At 51.1% G+C, this 21,576-nt stretch overlaps 1 protein-coding gene across 1 annotated transcript; it reads right to left on the bottom strand.

Annotated features, from left to right (window-relative positions):
• Positions 1–198: 198 nt before the first annotated feature.
• LOC106732022 (butyrophilin subfamily 1 member A1-like) lies at positions 199–21,222 on the bottom strand. The gene is made up of 10 exons (XM_075912823.1): positions 21,109–21,222; positions 17,520–17,867; positions 15,511–15,792; positions 12,230–12,346; positions 9,067–9,099; positions 8,611–8,643; positions 5,395–5,415; positions 4,333–4,338; positions 4,218–4,244; positions 199–1,130 (listed from the first exon to the last, which is right to left on the bottom strand). The coding sequence occupies exons 1-10, from the start codon at positions 21,212–21,214 to the stop codon at positions 580–582; spliced, it is 1,524 nt and encodes a 507-aa protein (XP_075768938.1). The 5' UTR covers positions 21,215–21,222; the 3' UTR covers positions 199–579.
• Positions 21,223–21,576: the final 354 nt, after the last annotated feature.

Genomic DNA, 21,576 nt, shown 5'->3' with positions numbered 1-21,576 from the left:
AGGAGCTCTTATCTCCCTCCCCTCCTTTTCATTAACCCTCCATCCCCGTGTGACCTCGGCTCTTCCCTTCCTGCTGCTGCACCCGCTCCCCACCCTGGCCACTGCAGCTACCCAGACATTGTATTCTCCCATCTGTTGTTTCTGCACCCCACAGCCCAGATGCCTGCACCCTCTGCCCCTGCAGTTGGCTGTCTCCAGTCCAATATCTTCCCCTCTCCTCTCCCCAGCTCACAGGCCTGAGGCTGGGAACTGAGAGGAGGAGAGCAGGGGGCAGGCAGTTGATGTTCTTTGTATCATCCCCATGGGAACACAATTAGGGTCGGTGCTGGGAGGGGACAGTCTGTGCTGAGGGGGTCACTGTTTCCATCTCCACAACAGCCTGGTCCCATGCTCTGAGAACAACCCCCCGGCAGTGGATTTAGTGGGTTTTGTGTGATGCCCCACCACACTGAGTGCAGGCTGCTCTGCCGCCACTCCCGGTGCTCTACCCCAACAGGAAGATCAAGAGGAGTCAATGGGCAAGTGTCTCATGGTGCAGCTCTGTGGTAATGCAACCCAGGGCAGCTGGAGGTGAGAGACTCAGCTCATCGTACTGCCAGTCCCTCCGGTTTGTGCCAGGACCAGGCAGATCGTCAGGGGAGACGCATCATAACCAGTGCGGAAATAAGGGCGGATCATCTCGGAGAAGGTGTCGGTGAAGGTGAAGAGATGGGACCTGTCAGTCACATTGTAAAACGAGACCTCGCCCGCCTCGTAGTCCAGGAAAACTCCCACCCGGCTGGGCCTGACGCTCACAGGGAGGGGGGTCAAAGGGGAGGTGCAGGCCTGATATTTGCCATAACTCAGCCACACGGCCCAGTATCCATCACTGGGTGTGGTTCTGAACGATGCTTTCCTGCTCGCAGATTCCCTGCAAACCCCCAGGTACCACTCAGTCTTGTCCCCCACCTCCACCTCCCAGTAACGCCTCCCGCCCGCGAACCCCTCGGTGCCCAGGACACAGGCACAAGTGTCAAATCTCTGAGGGGTGTCGGGCAGAGCCTGGCGCGTGTTTCCGTATCTCACACGTTTCCGACCCTCAGACAGGATGAGGTTGGGATGAGCCGTGTCTGGATCCAGAGTCACAGTCGCTGGGAAGAGAGAGGCAGGGACTAGTCACTGGGGTCAGAGAGAAATTAATCACGGTGTGTGTGCTGGGGTGGGAGGGAGTGGCTGTTGCCTGAGGGGCATCAGGGCCCCCCTGCCTGTGAGCAAGGGAAGGGCCGGAGGGGTGGGGCAGGTGTTGGGAATGAGACAGTGGGTGAGAGGAGGGGAGGGGTCAGGCTGGTGCTGGGAGAGCAGAGGGGGCAGAGGAGGTGGAAGGAAGAGGGGAAGTACAGGCAGAAGTACAATGGGGGACAAGAGTAGTTGTCTCCATGAGGGCAGGGGGGTGAGGTAAAGAGGCTGAAGGCGTGAGGGCAGCAGCAGGCAACAAGGAGAATGGGACAGACCCCATGGGCAGAGGGAGCCAGGGAAGAGGCTGGCACCAGGGGGCAGAAAGGTGAGAGGCAATGAGGGAGCTCTAATGGGGCAGAGGGGAGCCAAGGGAAGGACAGGTGATGGTGTCCAGGATATGAGCAGTGGGGCAGGTGCCAGGCCCATGGGGGAAGAGAGCAGGTAGCCACAGGTGGGACAGAGTGAGGCAGGAGCCTGGGTCAGAGGGGCTGGGCAGGGAAAGAGGCAGAGGGGAAAGGGTGGGGCAGACCCCAGGAGGTACCAGGGCAGTGAGTGAAGGGCAGTTATCAAGAGAGAGAGGGACATGAGGGTGGGTGCCAGGAAGAGAGGCGGCATGAGGGAAGGGGCAGCCCCCAGGAGGCCTGGGGGCTGGATGGAGGGGCAGATGCAAGGAGGGCAGAGAGGGAGGGGCAGGCACCAGGAGGCACAGCAGGCAGGAGGGGAGCAGAGGGGCACAGGGGCGCAGGCAGAGGGGTGTGGGGAAGGGCAGGCCCTAGGGAGGCAGAGGGGTGAGGAGATGTGGGCACCAATACAGCAGAGATGGGGGAAGAGAAGGGCCTACACCAAAGGACACAACCATCAGATGTGTAGCGAGGGTTTTATGTGCACAGGGGCAAGGGCAAAATTCCTGCTCCCCTCCCCCACACTGCTGCCACTGCCACCACCATCACCACCACGGCTGCATGGCAGGGCCCCAAACCTGGATCTTGTTCCACATCTTCCCCTGCCCATCTAGTTTGGGGCCAGGCCCCCGCATGCACTAACCCGCTGGGGGACATGGAGGGGCGTGGGGCTGGGTGCGGAGAGGCAGGAAGGAGGCTCCAGCCGGCAGTAATGGGCAGAGGAGTAGGTGAGCTGAGGGATGATGGGGGGAGTGGAGAGAGATTAAACTGGCACCCCCCTAGCATGGTGCCAAGGGGCAAATGACCCCCCTGCCTTCTCTTGCTACGTCACTGACAAAGGGGGGCAAGGGAAGGGACATCAGACAGGCAGAGGGGCAAAGGAAGAGGCAGGTACCAGGAGGGAGATGGGGTGAGGGCAGAGATGGGGCTCAGAGGGGCAGAGGAGGAGTGAGGGGCTGACACTAGCGGATGGGGGTGGGGTGAGGGTGTAAGTGTCAGGAGGGCAGAGGGGAGGGGCAGGGGAGAACTAGGAGGAGGTGAAGGGCTGAAAGGGAAGGGGGCAGACACCAGTGGGTGGGAGTAGGGAAAAGGGACTTGTGCTCAGAGGAAAGGAAGGGGCAGGGCAGGCACTGGGGGGCAAAATGGGGTGATACAAATGCCGGGGGCAGTGATGGGTTTGGGATGCGGAAGGCGATAGGGGAAGGGACCATCAGTGTGAGGGAGGGCAGGGAAAGGGGCGGGTGCCAAGGGCTATGAGGGGAGGGGTGAAAGCTGGGGGCAGAGGAGGAGCAGATGGGCAGACAGCAAAGGGGCAGGTGGAGGTGCAGGCACCAGGGGGAGAGTGGAGGGACGGACATGGAAAGGGGCAGGCACCAGGGCCATCAAGGGGCAAGAGGAGGGAGATATTGGGGGAAGGGAGAGGCAAAAGGAGAGGCAGATCCAGAGGGGGAGGGGGAGGAGCAGGGACAGGTGAGGGGAGGTTGAGGCAGACTAAAGGAAGGGGGAGGGGAGGAGTAGGTGCCAGGGCAGGGGCAGTGAAAAGAAGTCCGGGCGTGAGGGAGAGGAGGGTTGGAATGCGTCATGGCTGAGGGGAGTGAGGAGAGCCGGGTCACTGGGCAGAGGACTGTGAGGGGGAGGCACTAGGGCGGGGTGGGGGCCCTGCAGCCAGAGGGGAAGGAGGGCATGGAGAGGGGCGTGTGTCAGGAGGCAGGCCCAGCACCAGAGGAGAAGGGCAAGTGGACAGTCACCCTAGGGCCTGGCATTTAAAGGGGCTGGGGGTTCCTGGCTGCCACTGCTGCTATTGTAGCAGCAGCCAGAGCCGCAGGCCCTTTGAATTGCTGTCACAATGCCCCCTGCACTGGGGACCCGCACTCTGGGCTCTCTGGGCACCATTGAAATTTCTGCAAACCTACTGCCCCTGCCAATGGCCCTACTGGAGACCCTGGGCCTGGTGTTTGTGGCTCATCAGGGAGTGACTCGTGTCTGGGACCCTGGCCAGGAGGGGGCAGCTCTGGGCACAGGGGCGGGACCGGTCATTCCCTAGAATGAGGCACCAAGGAGCTGGTCTCGGGTTCCCGACAGCCTCAGGGCACGGGGTGTGAAATGTCCCAGAGCCCAGACCTGCCCAGGGCCCGATGGCCATCGACTGGGCTGGGGGCAGTGAGAGGGGAGGGGGCACTAACCTACAAGGAGCATTTGGCCTTCCTGGCTCTAGTGCTGACAAGCCTCGTGTGGGGACAGGAGGTTTGAATTCCTTCTTCCTCACCCCAGCAGCACCTGCTGCCCCTCTGCCCCCCCTCCCGATCGGCCTTCGCATCCAGCTGGACAAGCTCCTGGGCCAAGCACGGGAAGCAGGGAAAGGACCAATATATACTAACTACAGGCCATGAAATAGCAAAGGAGCAGTCACACAAGTGTCTGTGTGCACCCTACACAGCAGGCACCCTGGGGGGAAATGCTGTGTGAATACCAAGCGCCTCAAAGTTTCAGACAGTCAATGACATTTTGTCCCCTTAGTGTGAGAGCTGTAAGGGGACTGAGCAGGGACAGAGCCCCAGGGCAAAGGGCCAGCGGGACTGCGGCAGTAGCAGAGTTAGTTACCTGCGTATCCTCGGGCTCTCATGAGTCCTGTAATAATCAGAGACAAGAATTTACACAAATGAAATTCAGACTCAGCAAGACACACGCTGAAAAACAAACCAGGAACGGGACTTACCCAGCTCTGCCGGAGGGCCCATGGGAATGAGAGGGGGGAATAAAAAGGAAAAAAAGAACAAAAATGAATTAATAGGGAGAGTCTCAATAATAAAACTGTCCAGTTTTGAACCCCGCCCTCTGGCTTCAGTGGGAATTTAGCCTGAGTAAGGACACCCGGATTGGGTCCTATAGTCCCAGCATCTGCTTTATGGCCCCTGACCCTGCGAACCCTCCCTGCAGAAACCAGCGGGACTGCAGCTGTGAGGATCACTCAGGTGAGTTGGGGGGGGGGAACAGAACGGGGTCTCCGTGATAAAGGCAGTGGTCACTGTGTGCCGGGATGGTACACAAATAAATAAGTTTCCTTTATTCACCCTCTCCACACTCATGATTTTATAAACCTCTATCATATCCCCCCTCAGTCTCCTCTTTTCAAGCTGAAAAGCCCCAGTCTCTTTAGCAATCGAGGTGTACTGGTAGTTCGGAATAGGAAGCCTAGTCCGAACTATCTAGTTTGAGCCCCGTGTAGCCGCGCTATACGGGGTTCGAACCAGCGGGGTTTTAAAAATGGCGGCTCCCCGCTTATGCAAATGAAGCCCGGGAAATTCAAATCCCGGGCTTCATTTGCAAGTTCGGTATGCATACATTACCCTCCTAGTTCGAACTAGCGGGGTAGTGTAGACATACCCAAGGAGAGGAAGAAGGACGATAAAATAAGGGCAAGCACTGATGACTGTGAAATGAAAAACAGGTTCATTCAATCACATCAGGAAATGACAAACAACTAAATAGAGATACATTTTAAGTGCTTATATTCAAACTCCAGAAGTCTAAATAATAAGATGGGTAAACAAGAGTGACTCGTATTAACAGAGGGTACTGATATAATAGGCATCATGGAAACTTGGTAACCAGTTAAAATTCACGTTACAATTCCACAAATTTTCCATTCATTATTTCTGGGTATTCCCTGCTGTCATGTCTGTCACCTGTTCGGTAACACATCAGTTTGTAACTAACGCTGCTCTGAGTGGCCCTTTTCCAATTAAAACATAATTGAAACCAGTCGACATGCCCTCACCTTTCATTGCCTCGTAGTCAGCTGGAAAGTAAAAGACATGGCGGGTTAGGGTTGAGTCTCATGACTTGCATCAAAACAGCCAAGCTAAGAGCAGCGTCTCCCTCACTGGGAATACGAATGGGCTGCAAGGTCTGTCCATAGACGCTAAGCAGAGCACAGCACAGGAGTCAGTTTGCTACAGGGACAGAGACCCAGACTGTCCTGCCCCTGCTGTTACATGTGCTGAGTGATACACCTCAGACATTGCACAGGTAAACCCAGACCAGTGGGCAGGGCTTCCTGACACCACATCACTGCTCTCTGTCCCCCCCATATCAATCCCTGAAACCTTCCCACCTGCCCCTCTTCACCACCCCTCCTCCCATCCACAGCACAGACACACGCACTGGGAAGTCCCACCCAGGGTCATACCCCCGTAACCCTTTACCAATCTCCTGCCCATTGCACGCTATTAATTGCATCCACTTGCATCTAGGGATCTCACACAGCATTGGGCTCCACACTCAGGGCCTGGGCCAAAGATGCTAGGCCCTGTACACACACACTCAGGGCTGAGTTCCATTTTGCTAGTTCCTGTTCACACACAGTCCAGACTATAAGGCTATGTCTACACTGGAGGCTTCTTGCACAAGAATTCTTCTGCGGAAGAGTTCTTGTGTAAAAAATCTTCCACAAGAGCATCCATGGCAGTGTGGACACTCTCTTGCGCAAAAAAGCTCTGATGGCCATTTTAACCATAGGGGCTTCTTGCACAAGAAATTCATGTTGTCTGTCTACGCTGGCTTCTTCTGGAAGAGCTCTTGCACAAGAGGGCTTATTCCTTTTTGGGAGAGGAATAACTCTTCCGAAAGAAGCCCTGTTTTACAACGCTGTACTGTAAATTTACTTGTGCAAGAACACTCGTGCAGTGTAGACAGGAGGCAAGTTTTTGTGCAAGAACAGCTGTTCTTGTGCAAGAAGCTGCCAGTGTAGACATAGCCTAAAAGAGGGAGACAGGAAGAGCTGGATCCAGCAGAACAGGCAATGAAGAAGCAAGTAGAGCAGCAGGAGGAAGGGAGCTCGGAAAACCAAGGATTTAATGGAGATGCCTGGACGGGTCGAGGGTGTCAGAAGGAGGAGGAGGAAGAAGATAGAATGAGGATCACAGCGAAGCCATTGGACCAGGCCAGGAAAAGGTTGTTGGAAACTTTGGTGAGACCGGTTTAAGAGGAGTGCAGGGGGCAGAAGCCGGATTGCAGAGGATCTAGGATAGAATGAAAAGAGAGGAACTCCAGATAGCGACTGCAGACAGAGCATTCACTGAGGGTACGTCTAGACTACAGGCTTTTGTCTACAGAAGTTTTGTCGACAGATACTGTCGACAAAACTTCTGTCGACAAAGAGCGTCTACACTACATTCAGTTCTGTCGACAAAGCAAGCTGCTTTGCCCACATGGTAGTGTAGATGCGAAGGACAGTTTACATGCAATAACACCTTCTGTCGACAGAAGGCGTTATGCCTCGTAAAATGAGGTATACCAGCGTCAACAAAACTGCTGAGTTCTGTCGACGTTATGTTGACAGAACTCAGCGGTAATGTAGACGCAGGTATAGTTTTGTCGACAAAAGTCCACTTTTGTCGACAAAACTCTGTAGTCTAGACTACATGCCTCTGTCGACAGAGGCATGTAGATTAGACTACCCGGCATAGGAAAATGAAGCGGCGATTTAAATAATCACCACTTCATTTAAATTTACATGGCTGCCGCGCTGAGCCAATCAGCTGTGTGTTGGCTCCGCGCGGTAGTCTGGACTCTCCACGGTCGACATCAAAGGCATTTGTCTACCTTCCAGGTATGCCTCCTGGGAACGAGGAGTAAAGGTAGTTCGAATTAAAGAGCCTAGCTCGAATTACCTACTCCGTGCCATGTGTAGCCACGGGCACGGAGTCTGCACCAACGGGGATTTAAAAATGGCGGCGCCCGGCAAGATGCAAATGAAGCCTGGGATATTTAAATCCCGGGCTTCATTTGCAACTTTGATTGCCTACATTAGCCACCCTAGTTTGAACTAGAGTGGCAGTGTAGGCATACCCAGAGAGACTGAAAGTATGTCTACACTTCAAAGTTAATTCGGAATAACAGCCATTATTCCGAATTAAATTTCATAATGTCTACATAGGCAAACCGCTATTTTGAAATAAATTCAAAATAGTGGGGCGCTTAATTTGAGTTTGGTAAACCTCATTCTACGAGGAGTAATGCCAAACTTGAAATAGCTAATTCAGAATAAGTGCTGTGTAGACGCTTATTTCGAAATAGGGGGCCTCCAGCCCTTCCCAGTTTCCCCTGGTGGCCACTCTGGCCACAAGGTAACTCCTGACCTTATGTCCTGCCAGACCTGGTTCCAGCTGGCCTTAAATCTGAATCAGTGTCCACTCAGTGTGGACGCGGTATTTCGAATTAGCAAAACGCTAATTCGAAATGCATTTTGTGTGTAGACGAGTTAATTCGAATTATCTTAATTCAAATGAACTATTTAAAATTAAGATATCTCGAATTAACGTTGTAGTGTAGATGTTCCCTAAGTGTCACAGGATGGCTGGTCCTTTAAGGCGAGTTGAGCGCATCTGAGACTAATCAGCTGGTGCTGGGACTAGGGATCAGGTGACGGCTTAAAGATCTGTTGGTTTCCACAAAAGCCTGTCCAGCAAGTCCCTTAGCTAAGGGAGGGCAGCAGGAAGATGCCTGCGGGGCACCCTGGGGCAGGGGAAAGAGCCCCGTTCATGTTTTTGCAGAGGCGACTGGTGAGGAGTGACATGTTGATGGGGGAGGACATGTGACTGCCCCACATGACGCCCCTCTATCCTGGTCCCCACTTTGCCCCTCCCTGCCCCTGCCCTGCCTCTCCCCATCATTGTTCCATCCCATCCTATTTCTTTACCCAAGTCTCCTGCCCCCGGCCATGCTGCCCAGGGGACTATGCTGGCAGGGGGAAGGCTGGCAATCAGAACAGGGGTCAGCTCCCCAGTTGTGTTGCTCCACTTCCCACGGATGAGTGCAGGATGGGACTGGGGACAGGGGGAGAGGCAGAAGGAGGCAAGAAAGGGGATGAAGGGGAATGAGGGGGCAAGGTCATGTTCAATTTGGTGCATTTTCCATATAAAGAAATCGACCGAGCCTACGTGACTGGCAAGACGTGAAATGTTCGGCCCGTCCCATCGGCCCAGCCACTGACCTTTCTGCTGCTTCATGGCAGAGCGCAGTTTCTCTGCGGGAGGAGAGAGGGAGAGGTGAGATTGTATCCTGTGGTGTTCAGGGGGGGAATGGGGAATTTTGTACCTGGCCCAGGCACTGACCTGTCTCCTCCTTCCAGTCAGACAGCAGGGTCTCTAGAGAGAGAAGGACGGGAGTGACTCGTCTATTGGTAGATTCTCAGGCCAGAAGTGACCACTGTGGCCCGCCCGTCTGAGCCCTGCATTACACAAGCCTGGCTGTGGCCTGCCCCCCACTAATCCCTCCCGTAGATCGTTTGATTCATGTATCAGCCCAGTCTTGATTTCCAAACCACCAGGGCTGGAGAATCCCCCTCGGCCCTTGGGAAATTCTTCCACCAGTTAGTTCACAATGGCAGGCGAGATGTCACCCAGCCGCGTTCACGGGGACAGTCAATGTGACGGGCCCAGACACTGACCTTTCTCGCTGTCCAGGGCAGATCGCAGAGTCTCTAGAGGGAGGAAGGGTGAGAGGTGAGATGGCCCCATTGTGTTTGTGGTGCGGTTCCCACTATTAATGTACCTGGGCTGTAAGTGAGTCTGACAGACTGACACGCAGGACACACGGACTGATCCGTCTCAACATCCCTGCACTGACCCTCCTTCACCTCCCTCCCTCACTGACCAACCCCTCTAGGGGTTCCTCTGAGTGTCACCCCCCAGCCTGGGCCCTGTCACCCTCCTGTCTGCTCTGACTGTTGATGGGGAGGAGAGAAACTCGCCTTTCTATCCAGGTCTCTGTCGGCTCCCTTCTGTGCCTGAACTCCCCCCGCTCCTGCCTGTGGGGGTGGTAAAGGGAGATGAGTGATGGGAATGGGCCATTGACCTGGGCTGGATAAGGGACAGGGTCTCACTGGTGACATCCTAGGCCAACACCTGACCATGTATCACTAGGATCGTGCCTGTTCCCTGGTCCTAGTGGTTCACAGGAACAGCTCTCCCTAGGGCCTGGATAGATGGGGGTGCCCCAGCTAAGAATGGGGTGGAGGGGCCTTTCTTTAGCTGGGTGCTGTTCAGATCAGCAGGGGTGCGTCTACACAGCACAGTTATTCCGAAATAACAGTCCAAGTATCTAACTGTAATTTAGTTATTTCAAAATAAATTCAAAATACTGAGCAGATTATTCTGACTTCTGTAAACCTTCATTGCAGGAAGGATAACGCCTTTCTTGAAATAGCTATTTTGCAATAGCAGAAGTGTGGACGCTCCACTGCAGCTATTTCGAAATAGCTCCTCTTCAGGGCCATTCAAAGTAATTACTGCCCAGTGCCTTCTGGGGCTCTACGTCCAGGTAGCACATCTGCATTAGGGGAGCCTGCCCCGGACTCATTTTGAGGCTTCCCTCCAGCGTAGACGTGCAATTTCGAAATAAGCTATTTTGCAAGATTTCTTCCGGAATAACTTATTCCGAAATAAATGTGCTGTATAGACGTAGCCCAGGAGCCAGGGAGCAGGTGCAGATGGGCACCTAGAGACATCGCCTCTAAGATTAATTCTTTGCTCTTTGGAGCTCGTCCCCTTGGCGTTTCACCCTGGGGTCCCACCGCTGCAGGCAATGGAGGTAGCGTCATGTGTTCCAGTCACAGCCTGCGCCGGACCATCTTGTGTATAGTGTGAACAGCGTTCAGGCCAGCTGGGCCGTTCCTGGGTGTGTTTGTGCTGTTACAGCAGCCCCAGCCATGCAGCTGGTGCCGGGGGTTCTCTGACAGGCCCAGGGAACGAGACTGTTGCAGTTAATTGTTCAGATTGTTTAGTGCTTGGAAATGAGCCCAGCCTGGTTCTCTCTGGGCACAGAGACAAACTTCACATGTGACTGAAAATGAGTTAATGCCTGTGTGTGTGGGGGGGGTGTCTCAGCCCTGCACTGGCCCAGCAAGGGTTGGACGTGGCCTGTGGGTGCAAGAGGCCATGCCTCCTCACCCCTCCTGGACACACTCCTGCTGGATGCTGGCTGTGCAAGGTGCAGTTTAGCCAGTCTGGGCTGGCAGGAATAGAGCAAACACACGCTGTGAGTTCCTTCCAAGAGACTGTGGCAGCTGAACACAGCGAGTCCATGGCAGGTCCTCTGCTGAACACAGAGACAGAGGAAGGCAGCTGGTTGGTGCCAGAGGAGGAAACACCAGAGCTGGAAGCACAGATGGGAAGCAGCCCAGAGGAGCATTTGTTGAGGTGGGAACTTTCACCTCAAACCAGGATCCGGGGCTGGGGCAAAGAGGGTTAGAATAGGCCTGGATCCCCCTACCCTTTCTTGCACCTCCCACTGGATTCAGCAGCCAATCAGAGGGTTGGGTGCTACTGCCTGCGATGGTGACTACTGAGCGCGGCTACTGGAGACTAGAATCCCAGATTGACTCTGGCCACTATGCATCGCTGCCCTGAGGACAGAGTGGCAGCCCGTATAAAGTCTGGCCATGGGCAATGTTCCCTTTAACTTTTTCCATCAGTATGGGGAATAAATTTTGTTTTGTGCACCAAGGCATATGTGGATGTACACCACCACTAGAAACACACACTGCTGGCTGTGGGTGCTCTGCTAATCAGCTGGACAGCACCTGGATCTCTTCTGGGGACTGCCAAAGTGCAAGGCTTACAGGGAACACTGGCCATGGGGCCTCGCTGCCCCACGAGCTGCCCTATAAATAATGGCCATACAGCTGCTCTGTCCTGAGAGCAAAGGCATGTCCCAGATCTCCCACTGCTAGGTCTTGCTACTCCAACCACAAGGAGCCACACTCATGGAAAAGGGACATTTTCCTTCCTCGATGGCCTGAAATCCTACTACACCCTGTCACCTAACCAAGAGCCAACCCTCATAATGTAGCTGTCAAAACCACAAAGTAAACCAGTTCACACCTGGTGGTGCAGTGTGTGTAAGGGCGTAAGCAGAGTCTCAGTGAGCTCTCCCCTGAGGCAATACCGTTACACCACTTATTTTCAGGAAGAACCGCATTGTGCAAGAGGGTTTTTTTGTGCAAGAAGGGACAGCGTAGACAGCTCCTTCTGGTGCAAGAGCGTCTTCGGCAAAAATGGCAGCTCATTAGGTATGCAAATAAGGCTCAGAGATATTCCATGCTTAGCCTCATTTACATATCTCTTGCACAAGAACCGGCCAGTGTAAACATAGCCTTAGTGTAGATAAAGTAATTGCCAACCTTTCCATTAGCACTACTTTCCCACTCACAGCTCCTACTCCACTGGATGGGGAGGGAGGGCACATGCAGAGGCTGGAGGGGACAGACCCGGAAGGGAAGAAATCCCCCCTCCTACTTGCTGGTAGCTTTTTCTTGCCAAGTGCTTTGTGTTGGTGCTCCAAGTTTAGCTCGCTGGACTCCACACGGGTGTTTCCATGTAAGCTGTGCTGATCCCAAGGGACAGTTCAGAATCACATTTGTTTGGGATTTTTTAGGGAGCTTTGAAGGGGTGGAGCCATTTGACACTTACATGACATCACCATTCACCCTCCTTCCCACTGCCTGAAACTTTGTAAACATGGAATCAACCCCCCTTAATCCCAGTATCTTTACTGTTGTGTTTCATTTTTATCTCTCTCCCCTGCCCAAATCCCCCATCCTGTTACATCACCTTTTGCATGGTACTGCCTCCAGAAGCAGAAACTGGCCACCGCAATAACAGTGACCAGGAGAGCCACGCTCACCCACACAGACACCATCCAGGCATTGACTCTCGGGAAAAAAAGCTCTGCAAGAGAAAGTGCCATTGATTTGGGAGCAAACACGTGCAGCACAGAGGTAGGGCACTATGACAATGGTGACACTGTGACTAGGTAAAAGAATCACAGGGGCTGTGTCTAGACTGCATCCCTTTTCCGTAAAAGGGATGCAAATTAGACACATCACAATTGCAAATGAAGCGGGGATAAAAAAAGGAATAAGGAATAAGGAATAAGGGATCTTTTGGAAAAGGCTTTATTTTCCGAAAGATCCCCATCTAGACGGGCGCTTTTTTCCGGCAAAGCTCCGAGCCAGAAAAAAGCGGCAGCCATGTTTATGCAAATGAAGCGGGAGGGATTTAAATCCCCGCTTCATTTGCAATTGCGATGTGTCTAATTTGCATCCCTTTTACGGAAAAGGGATGCAGTCTAGACACAGCCAGGGAGAAGTGTCTCCTGGGTGTTTTATTAATAGGTCAATGAAAGTCCAGACCTTAGTCTTCTTACTGAGGATGGTTAATTAATGGAAAGAGGTGTGTTGAGGGTAGAGAAGGGGTAGGACAGAGCTCTGTGGTGCTCCCCCCCCATATGTTCAGGCAGTCTCTAGGGAGTGCTTCTTAAACTGTGTTCTGTGGTACACTGGTGTGCCACAAGGCAGTCGGAGGTATGCCGGGGAGAACTACAGAGTTTAAAATGGCTGCCTTAAAGGGACAGGTGACTTTCTTTCCCCCTCAATAACTTTCTCCCCAACCCTTTTTTTTTCTCAATAACTTTTCCCTGGCCTCTTTTTTTTTCTCAACAAAAAGTCCTTGGTGGTCCTCATAAAAAGGATTATTGTTTGGTGTTCCTCTGTCTTAAAAAGTTTAAGAAACACTGCTCTAGGGCTTCCTGACACCCCTTCACAGGGCTCAGCCACGTGAGAGAGCCAGGCCCAAAATATATTAATGCACAATTTTAATACAAACAAAACTTGAGCCTGGAGAGTCAGAGTAAAAATTCCTCCACGTTCCTCTTCCCTGGGCTCTAAAAAGGGGTGATATTGACAAGAGGGTCCTTGCTATGTGATTAGTGTGACACATTGAAAACAGTGTAAAAATTACAGACTGCCACTCTGAATCTGAGGGTATTTTGGTGTTGCTTGCAGGCTTGGGCTGTGCTAGGAGCTTTGTCTGCTGCTGTATTTGGCTGTGGGGTGTTAGAGCTCAGGATTTGGGGGACTAAAGCAGTGTTACACTGCAACCTCGCAGGAAGAAGTTTTGTTTTGTTTCTAACTCTCTCTGAGTATGCTGTGAACACAGACCATCAGCTTGTCAGCAGTGCAGCACTATGAAACCTTGGATGAATAGTCTTGACAAATGCAACATCATTATTGTTACAGAGCTGGACTACTCATTCTGTATTATCAAAGCTATGTGGTAGATAATAATACAGAAAAAAATATGAACTTTTTTCCTAAAAATTAAGATGCTTTTTGTTGAGTGTATGTTTTGGCATGTTTTAGCTCTGATTCTTTATCGTTATTGTTAGCAATGCAAAAACTCTCATCAACCTCATTATGCAGGTAAGATAGTTTATCCCTCTGTGGATGCGTCTACACTGCACCCTTAACTCAAAATAAGATATGTAATTTGCTGTATGCAAATTGAGTATCTTACTTCAATTTTTATTTCGAAATAGGCTATTTCAAAATTTCCCCTGCATGCGTGATATTCAAAGAGTCTATCGGAAGAACTGTAAGTTCCTTGTTCACACCATCTGTGTACATGATATTTGAGATGTCATCAGGGATGATATGCAAACTCTTTGTTTACTGCCTCCTGATGGCAAACGGTTGCAAATTGAGTATCTTCAATTTTATTTCAAAATAGGCTATTTCAAAATTTTGTGCAGCCTCAGAGAGTGGCCATGTTATTCTGTATATGCAAAAACAACAAGGAGTCCTGTGGCACCTTAGAGACAAATTTATTTGCGTATGAGTTTTCATGGGTAAAAGCCATTTCTGATGCATCTGATGAAGTGATTTTTACCCACGAAAGCTTCTGCCCAAATAAATCTGTTAGTCTTTAAGGTGCCACAGGATTCATCGTTTTTGCATATGAAGTTAGGAATATTAACTAATATAGCTATAGTTCAGCTATGCTATGCTAATTTTGGTGATGTCCACTGCTAAAATGTCAGGTACAACAATGGAAAAGCCAGACAGGGATTGTGGTCTAACACGGAGGACAATGGACAATGAAAAGGCATGACCTGATACTACTCCTCCATTTTGGGCAGCCAAACTTCTCCTCTAGTTGTTGGGTAAATCAAACAAAGGATTCCTGCCTTATAGAAATCCTATGTAAGACAGGGAGGGAAACTATCAGGGTCTTTAGTTTGCTTGTCCTCCGCATCCCCACCCAAAGAGACACTGAAAACACCTGGAAACAAGAACAGAGAGGCAGCAGGGATGGAAGAACTGCTTGACTGAGGCTGGAAAGATATTTGGCCCGTGAAAAAATCTACCTAAGACCTATGTCTATCTAGGGTGAGGAGGAATCACAATTTATAACCAATTTCTTTAGTGAATCTAGCTTAGTTTGTGTGCTTTGTTTTACTTCCTTATCAATCTGCTTTGTTCTGTTTGCTTCCCCTTTAACTTCCTAAAATCCATCTTTTCTAGACTTAGTTAACATATTTTTTGTTTATAATTGTTTATAATATAAACCAGTTTGTGTAATTTCTAATGGGGGGGGGGGAGGAGGGAGAAGTTGTGCATACCTTCTCCCACATTGAGGGAGGGGATGAATTTCATATAGTTTTGGGTTTGCACTTCGAGAAAGGTGAACTCTTGGAGCAGTGGCAGGTCCCTTAAGATGAGCCTTCCTAGGGTATCTGATATCAGTATCTATATCATTCTGCGGCGGGGTGTGGTCCCGCCTGCATGCTTGTGAGCTTGGCCCAGCAAGACCAGGTAAAGGGGGCCCAGGCTGGCAGAATAAGTTGATTCAATTGCTTTCCAGTATAGCAGGTAACATCCCGAAGGAGTCCAACCTATCACAGCTGGGTACTGAACTATTATGAAAATCTTTCCAATGATCTCCCAGCCTGCAATGTGCTAAACACCCTCAGCTCCTATTGTGGTGAAAGTTTATATCTATATTGATATTAGACGCCCACAACTGTCCCATGCCAAGTGACTCGGGGCACTGACCTGCTATGGAAATCACTGACTCTGTCTCTTGGTTGAGTCGTGGGTTCCTGATGTGGCAGGACACCTTCCGGTTGGACTCTTCTGTTAGAACAATGGCAGTCTCTGTCTGAAACAAGCCACCGGCCTCCTGGGACGTCTTTTCAGAGACCGATGGTAAGCGCTGTCCCTGGTGATCTCTCCACACAGCCTCGGGTTGTGGGTACCACCCGGATGATTGACACACTACCTGGACCCCTCCATCCTGATGTCCCTCCATAGAGATGGCAGGAGCAGAGCCCAAACCTACAGATGAAATGAATGAAATTGTGCTAATGCTACAGTGCCCAGTAATGAGCCAAAAGTTTTATTACACTGAACTAGTAGAGCAGGGAAAGAGCTCACGGCTTCACCCCCTCTCCTCTGTTGCAGCTGGACAAGCCCCACTGCCCCAGTCCCACTGCCCCAGCCCCACTCTCCAGACTGAGTGCTGAGCAGACCAGGCCAAGCCCCCAACCACACTCCCTGGCTGGAGTTCTGGGGTAGGAGACACTACTCCATTTTTCCGGGGCCCCTGGCCAAAACATCTATCACCCCCTATTACAAGTATCAGAGGGGTAGCCGTGTTAGTCTGAATCTGCAAAAGGGGCGAGGAGTCCTGTGGCACCTTATAGACTAACTAAAGTGTTGGAGCATACGTTTTCGTGGGCAAAGACCCACTTGACATGCATCTGATGAAGTGGGTCTTTGCCCACGAAAGCTTATGCTCCAACACTTCCGTTAGTCTATAAGGTGCCACAGGACTCCTCGCCGCCCCTATTCCAAAAAAGTTGTGAAACATCACCTGACTTTTCATTGATGTATCTCATTAGCCCCTTGCTCTAATTCAGTGGCTCTTAACCTTTAAGACTACTGTACTCCTTTCAGAGGTCTGATTTGTCTTGCATACCCCATTTCATCTCACTTGAAAACTACTTGCTTACAAAATTAGATACAAAAATTGAACAGTGTCACAGCCACTCTTACTGAGAAACTTCTGATTTCCCATTTTTACCACATAATTATAAAATAAATCAATTGGAATATAAATATTAAACTAACATTTCAGTGTAGAGTACATAGAGCAGTACAAACAAGTCATGGTCTGAATACATTTTAGTTTGTACTTACTTCATTAGTGCTTGTTATGTAACTTGTTATAAACCTAGGCAAATATCTAGATCTCTAAAAAACAACAATGGTCTGGTAGCACTTTATAGACCAGAGGCTCTCAAACTTGTGATACTGTGACCCCCCCTCTTAGTTGCTCGCAACCCCCTTCTAAGCCGCTCACGACAACCCAGGGGATCGGGACCAATAGTTTGAGAAATGCTGTTATAGACTAACAAAACAGCTACATGTTTTGTTAGTCTATAAAGTGCTACCAGACCATTTGGATTTTTTTTCTGTACAGACTAACTTGGCTACCTCCTGAAGCATCTAGAACTCTGCATATCCCCAAGGGAACACCTACCCCTGATTGAGAGCCATTGCTCTAATAACCTCAAATTTAGCCCACTACACACACCCCAGATTCCAATGAATCACAACCATTTTCGAGACAATCTGAGTATGTGTAAATTTTAGAACCCTTAGGACAGTCATTCTCAACTTGTTTCAGTCCACGGACCACCAGGCCAATCAAAAAAATGTTGTGGACCACCTCCTTTTTGAGACATGATAAAAAAGAGCAGACAACTAACATTTTGGTTTGAAATTTATTTCTTACTAACAGATTTTTGGTGCCTGCCCATGCCGTGTGACTTTGGACAATGTTCCTATGGACCATCGAAAAAGTCACCATGGACCACCAGTTGAGAACACAGCCTTAGGGGAAAAAGTAATTGTTAAACAGCGAGCTAGAATAAACCTTAACCAGAGCAGAGCTACTGCCCTGCTGTACTGAGACAAGTCAGCTGTCATCTCACAATGACCCCTCAGATTCCTCTTATTACCCTGTTGAGGACATCCGAGTATCAGAACAAGTTACTGACCTGCCACCCGGAGTTCCAATAAAGCTTCTTCATAAGAGACACTGGACTGAAAATAACATGTGTACTGCCCATTGTCAGAGGGACGGATATTGTGTATTCTCAGGAAAACTCTCCCATTGGTTATGTCGTCTTTCAAGAGCTCAGTTCTCCCTTGATATTCCACCATCTGCAGCCCATACTGATCCTTCCCGCCACGATACAGGTGCACAACTGAGGAGAACTTGCCTCGGAACCACCTCACCTCCATATTTTCTGCGCTCATGCTGGGGGAGAGGTGACAGGACAGGACGGCCTCCCCACCTAGGGAGGCAGCGACTGGACGCTCAGGTCCCCTCACTTTGAACTGTGCTGTGAAATGTACAATGAAAAATGGAAATGAAATAAGCGAGAGGCTGGGAGTGGCATTAACTCAGCAGTAACACACACAAGCTGGCTGTGTCTACATTGGCACCCTTTTCCAGAAAAGGGATGCTAATGAGACACTTCAGAATTGCAAATCCGCGGGGGATTTAAATATCCCCCGCGGCATTGGCATTTACATGGCTGCCGCTTTTTTCCAGCTTGGGGATAAGCCAGAGAAAAGCGCCAGTCTAGACGCATACACGAGGCATACAGGATCTGCCAACGAAGGGTTCTGGGGTCGGCAGATCCCTGTCTAGGCTGCCACGCTGAGTCGACAATCAGCTGATCAGCACAGCGCGGCGGCCATTTTGATTTAAATGAAGCGGTGATTATTTAAATCATGGCTTCATTTCCCTTTGCCGAGTAAACTAATCTACATGGCTCCATCGATGGAGCTATGTAGTTTAGACACACTCCCAGAGTTCACATGTGAGTGTTTAGACACTGTCCTGACTATCTCTGAATGAGGCTCAACATTTCTCATGGGCACCCTGGGGCTAATGATATGGACAGGCCTGGCTCTCTGATATACCAAGGCCTTTCCATGCTGCTCCAGCACAGCGGCTTCCTCATCTGCAGGAGCAAAGGGTGTAACGCAGACAACGTGTGAAGACAGGAAAGCAGATGATCATCAGTATGCAGGTGGTGGTTTCAGGGTAAAGTCAGAGGTCAGATAATAGAGAGGGAAGAGGCAGATAAAGTGAAGGAAGCAGAGAATGGGTATCTGTGGGCATGTCTACACTACAGAGAAGATTGAAGCTGCCACTGTCAATCTTCCAAGCTACGTCTACACTGCAGGCTTTTTGCACAAGAACAGCTGTTCTTGTGCAAAAATTTGCAGAGCGTCTCCACTGCACGTGCGTTCTTGCGCAAGTAAATTTACAATAAAGCGTCAGAACAGAGGGCTTCTTGTGCAAGAGTTATTTCTCTCCCCATGAGGAATAAGCCCTTTTGGGCAGGAGCTCTTGTGCAAGAGGGCAGTGTGGATGGGTGGCAGGGGTTTCTTGTGCAAGAAAGCCCTATGGCTAAAATGGCCATCAGAGCTTTCTTGTGCAAGAGAGCATCCACACTGCCATGGATGCTCTTGCGCAAAAGCACATGGAAGTGTGGATGGACTCTTGCACAAGTACTTTTGTGCAAAAACAGTTCTTGCTCAAGACGCCTGCAGTGTAGATGTAGCCCCAGGGTTTGAATTAGTGGGTCTAGTGAAGACAGCTAATTCAAAGTGAGAATTAGTCGACGCTGGAAGTCCTGCTTCCACAAGGAGTAAGGGACGTTAAAGAAAGAGTGTTCTCCCTTCAACTTCCTGCAGTGTGAACAGTGCCAGAAGTTGAGTTAAGATGTGTGACAGGGCGTTTTCCATGCACTGGCCCTTTAAACGTAAAACCCCAGCCCTGACCTAGGGCTGAGAGCAAAGCCCCAGCTGAGGCAGTTCTGGCTAATGAGGGCCCAGCAGGGGGCTATATAAAGAAGGACTCCTGGGCTATGTCTACACTGGCAAGTTCTTGCACAAGAATGGCCTTTCTTCCACAGAGCATCCACACTGCCCTCCCACTCTTGCGCAAAAAGATTTACAGTACGGTGTCAGAAGACAGGGCTTCGGAAGAGAGGGCTTGCGCAAGAGCTACCCTCTTTTCTAACAGGTGTAACCACTTTTGCGCAACAGCTCTTGCGCAAGAGGACAGTGTGAACACGCGGCAGGGGTTTCTTGCACAAGAAAGCCCAATGGCCATCAGAGCTTTCTTGCACAAGAGAGCATCCACGCTGCCATGCCTGCTGTTGCACAAAAGTGCATGGCAGTGTGGACGTGTTCTTGTGCAAGAACCCGCCAGTGTACACATAGCCCTGGAGGGAGAGGGGGAGCTGACTGCTGCTCTGGACAGAGAGCAGGAGGGACCTGGCTGCCAGGGAAAGCAGGAGGCTTCCTGGAGGTAGAGCAGGGCTGGAGAAGGCAGGCAGAGCTGGGGAGGCTCTGTCCAAGCAAGCCCCCAGACTGTAGGGCCTGAAGCAAGGCTGGAGGCCACTAGGGTTGTAGAGAGGCAGCCATGGTGGGTAGGGCCAGCAGGTCCACACCCCTTTGTTGGTGATGAGTGGCCATTACCAACTGCAGTTTGCCCCTGAGGCAGGGGCTCGATGAAGACTGTCAGGGGGTCACTGAGGCAAGGTGGGGACAGGGGAACGGGGTGTTCCCTGGGAGAACAGGGTGCCCTGGGGAAGGGAGGACCCTGAGTGCAAGCAGGATAAACACCAACCCCCTGCAGGGGGGCTCAGACACTGGTGTGGGCCCTGCCAGAGGGCAGTGTCCTGAAGAGGATGCTGTGGTCAAAGAGAAACATGGGTAGACGCCAGCTAGAGGGAGACGTCCAGCGAATCATCAAGCGAATTCCCAGGATTGCCAGCTGATGGTGAGTCTGCCCCATGACAAGGTACTTTGACTTCAGCTACGCAATTAATGTAGCTGAAGTTGCATATCTTAATTCGATATGAGTATCTTATCCTGTAGTGTAGACATGCTGTGTGTTTCCACATGGCAGGGGTGGGTGGGGAGAACCACAGAGCTAAGACTGAGCATTCAGAGAGAGCTGGTTACATTAGCAGGATGCAGACCACAGCAGGTGGGAACTAAAATGCCTGAGTGTCCGTGAAGGCAGCCCCGGGGTGGAGTGAAACTCCAGAAGGGGGTCACAGAAGGCACAGAAAGAAGCAGCCAGCAAATAGCCTCACATCCGCACAGTGGGATGAGGTCTAGTTCTTAACCCATCAGACGTGGCTAGTGCTTCATGAACAATCTGTGGGTTGTTCCTTCTAAAGTGGAGAGTCTGGGATTCAGGACCCCTTCCTGGCTCAAGAGTCTGATTTGTGAGGCAGACGGTCTGTCGGTGCCCTCTCTAGGAATTCATAGTGTCCTAAATAGCTTGTGACCCCTGTGGCGGTGCTCACTTGTGTTCTGTGTTTTGGAAGCTGCCAGAAATAGCCAGAGCAGTAGCATGGATGTGGTGTCCAGGCCTGACATGATGATGCAGATTGTAACCGTGGTTACTGGGTACCCAGCCGTGCCCTGTGGTTTTCCACATTATTGGCAGGCAGAGCACAAGTGGTTTACAACGCAAGGCAGTGAGGGGAGATGGCTGGGGATGACCAGCCATAGCAACAGCAGCAAACCCAGTGAGGAGGCCGGAGCGCCTACCTGAGGCCAGCCTGTGAACCAGGAGAGCGAGGCAGAGTGTGAGGTAGCCAGGTAGAGCCGAGCTCACTGTGGAGCTGCGGGAGAAGGTGGGAAACTTCCCCATCATTGTCGCTGGGCCTGGGAAACAGGAGACATAACAACAAACCAGACAATGAGTGAGTGGAAGGCAGCAACAGCACCACAGCTGTCTGGCTTTCACAGCCTTGGCCCATGGCTCAGTTATGTTTGTATTACCATGTGACGGGGTGTATCAACCCCGCACTGAAGTTTAGGGAGTTGCATTGGCCTACTTGGCTGAGAGCTACAGAAGGACTGGAGCGTGAGGGCAGAGAAGACTTCCCCCCCATACCTCCATGTGGGGAGGCTTTTCACTGACATATTGACTAAGGCCACTAGGCCGTAACACTCAGGTTAGAGGGACTTCCATATTGATTGAGGTCATTGGGCCATTTTGTACATCGACTCGGT

The sequence above is a fragment of the Pelodiscus sinensis genome, chromosome 31 (genome assembly GCF_049634645.1).
Source record: "Pelodiscus sinensis isolate JC-2024 chromosome 31, ASM4963464v1, whole genome shotgun sequence".
In the NCBI taxonomy this organism is placed as follows: Eukaryota; Metazoa; Chordata; order Testudines; family Trionychidae; genus Pelodiscus; species Pelodiscus sinensis.
This window is presented reverse-complemented; position numbering and strand designations above follow the sequence as displayed.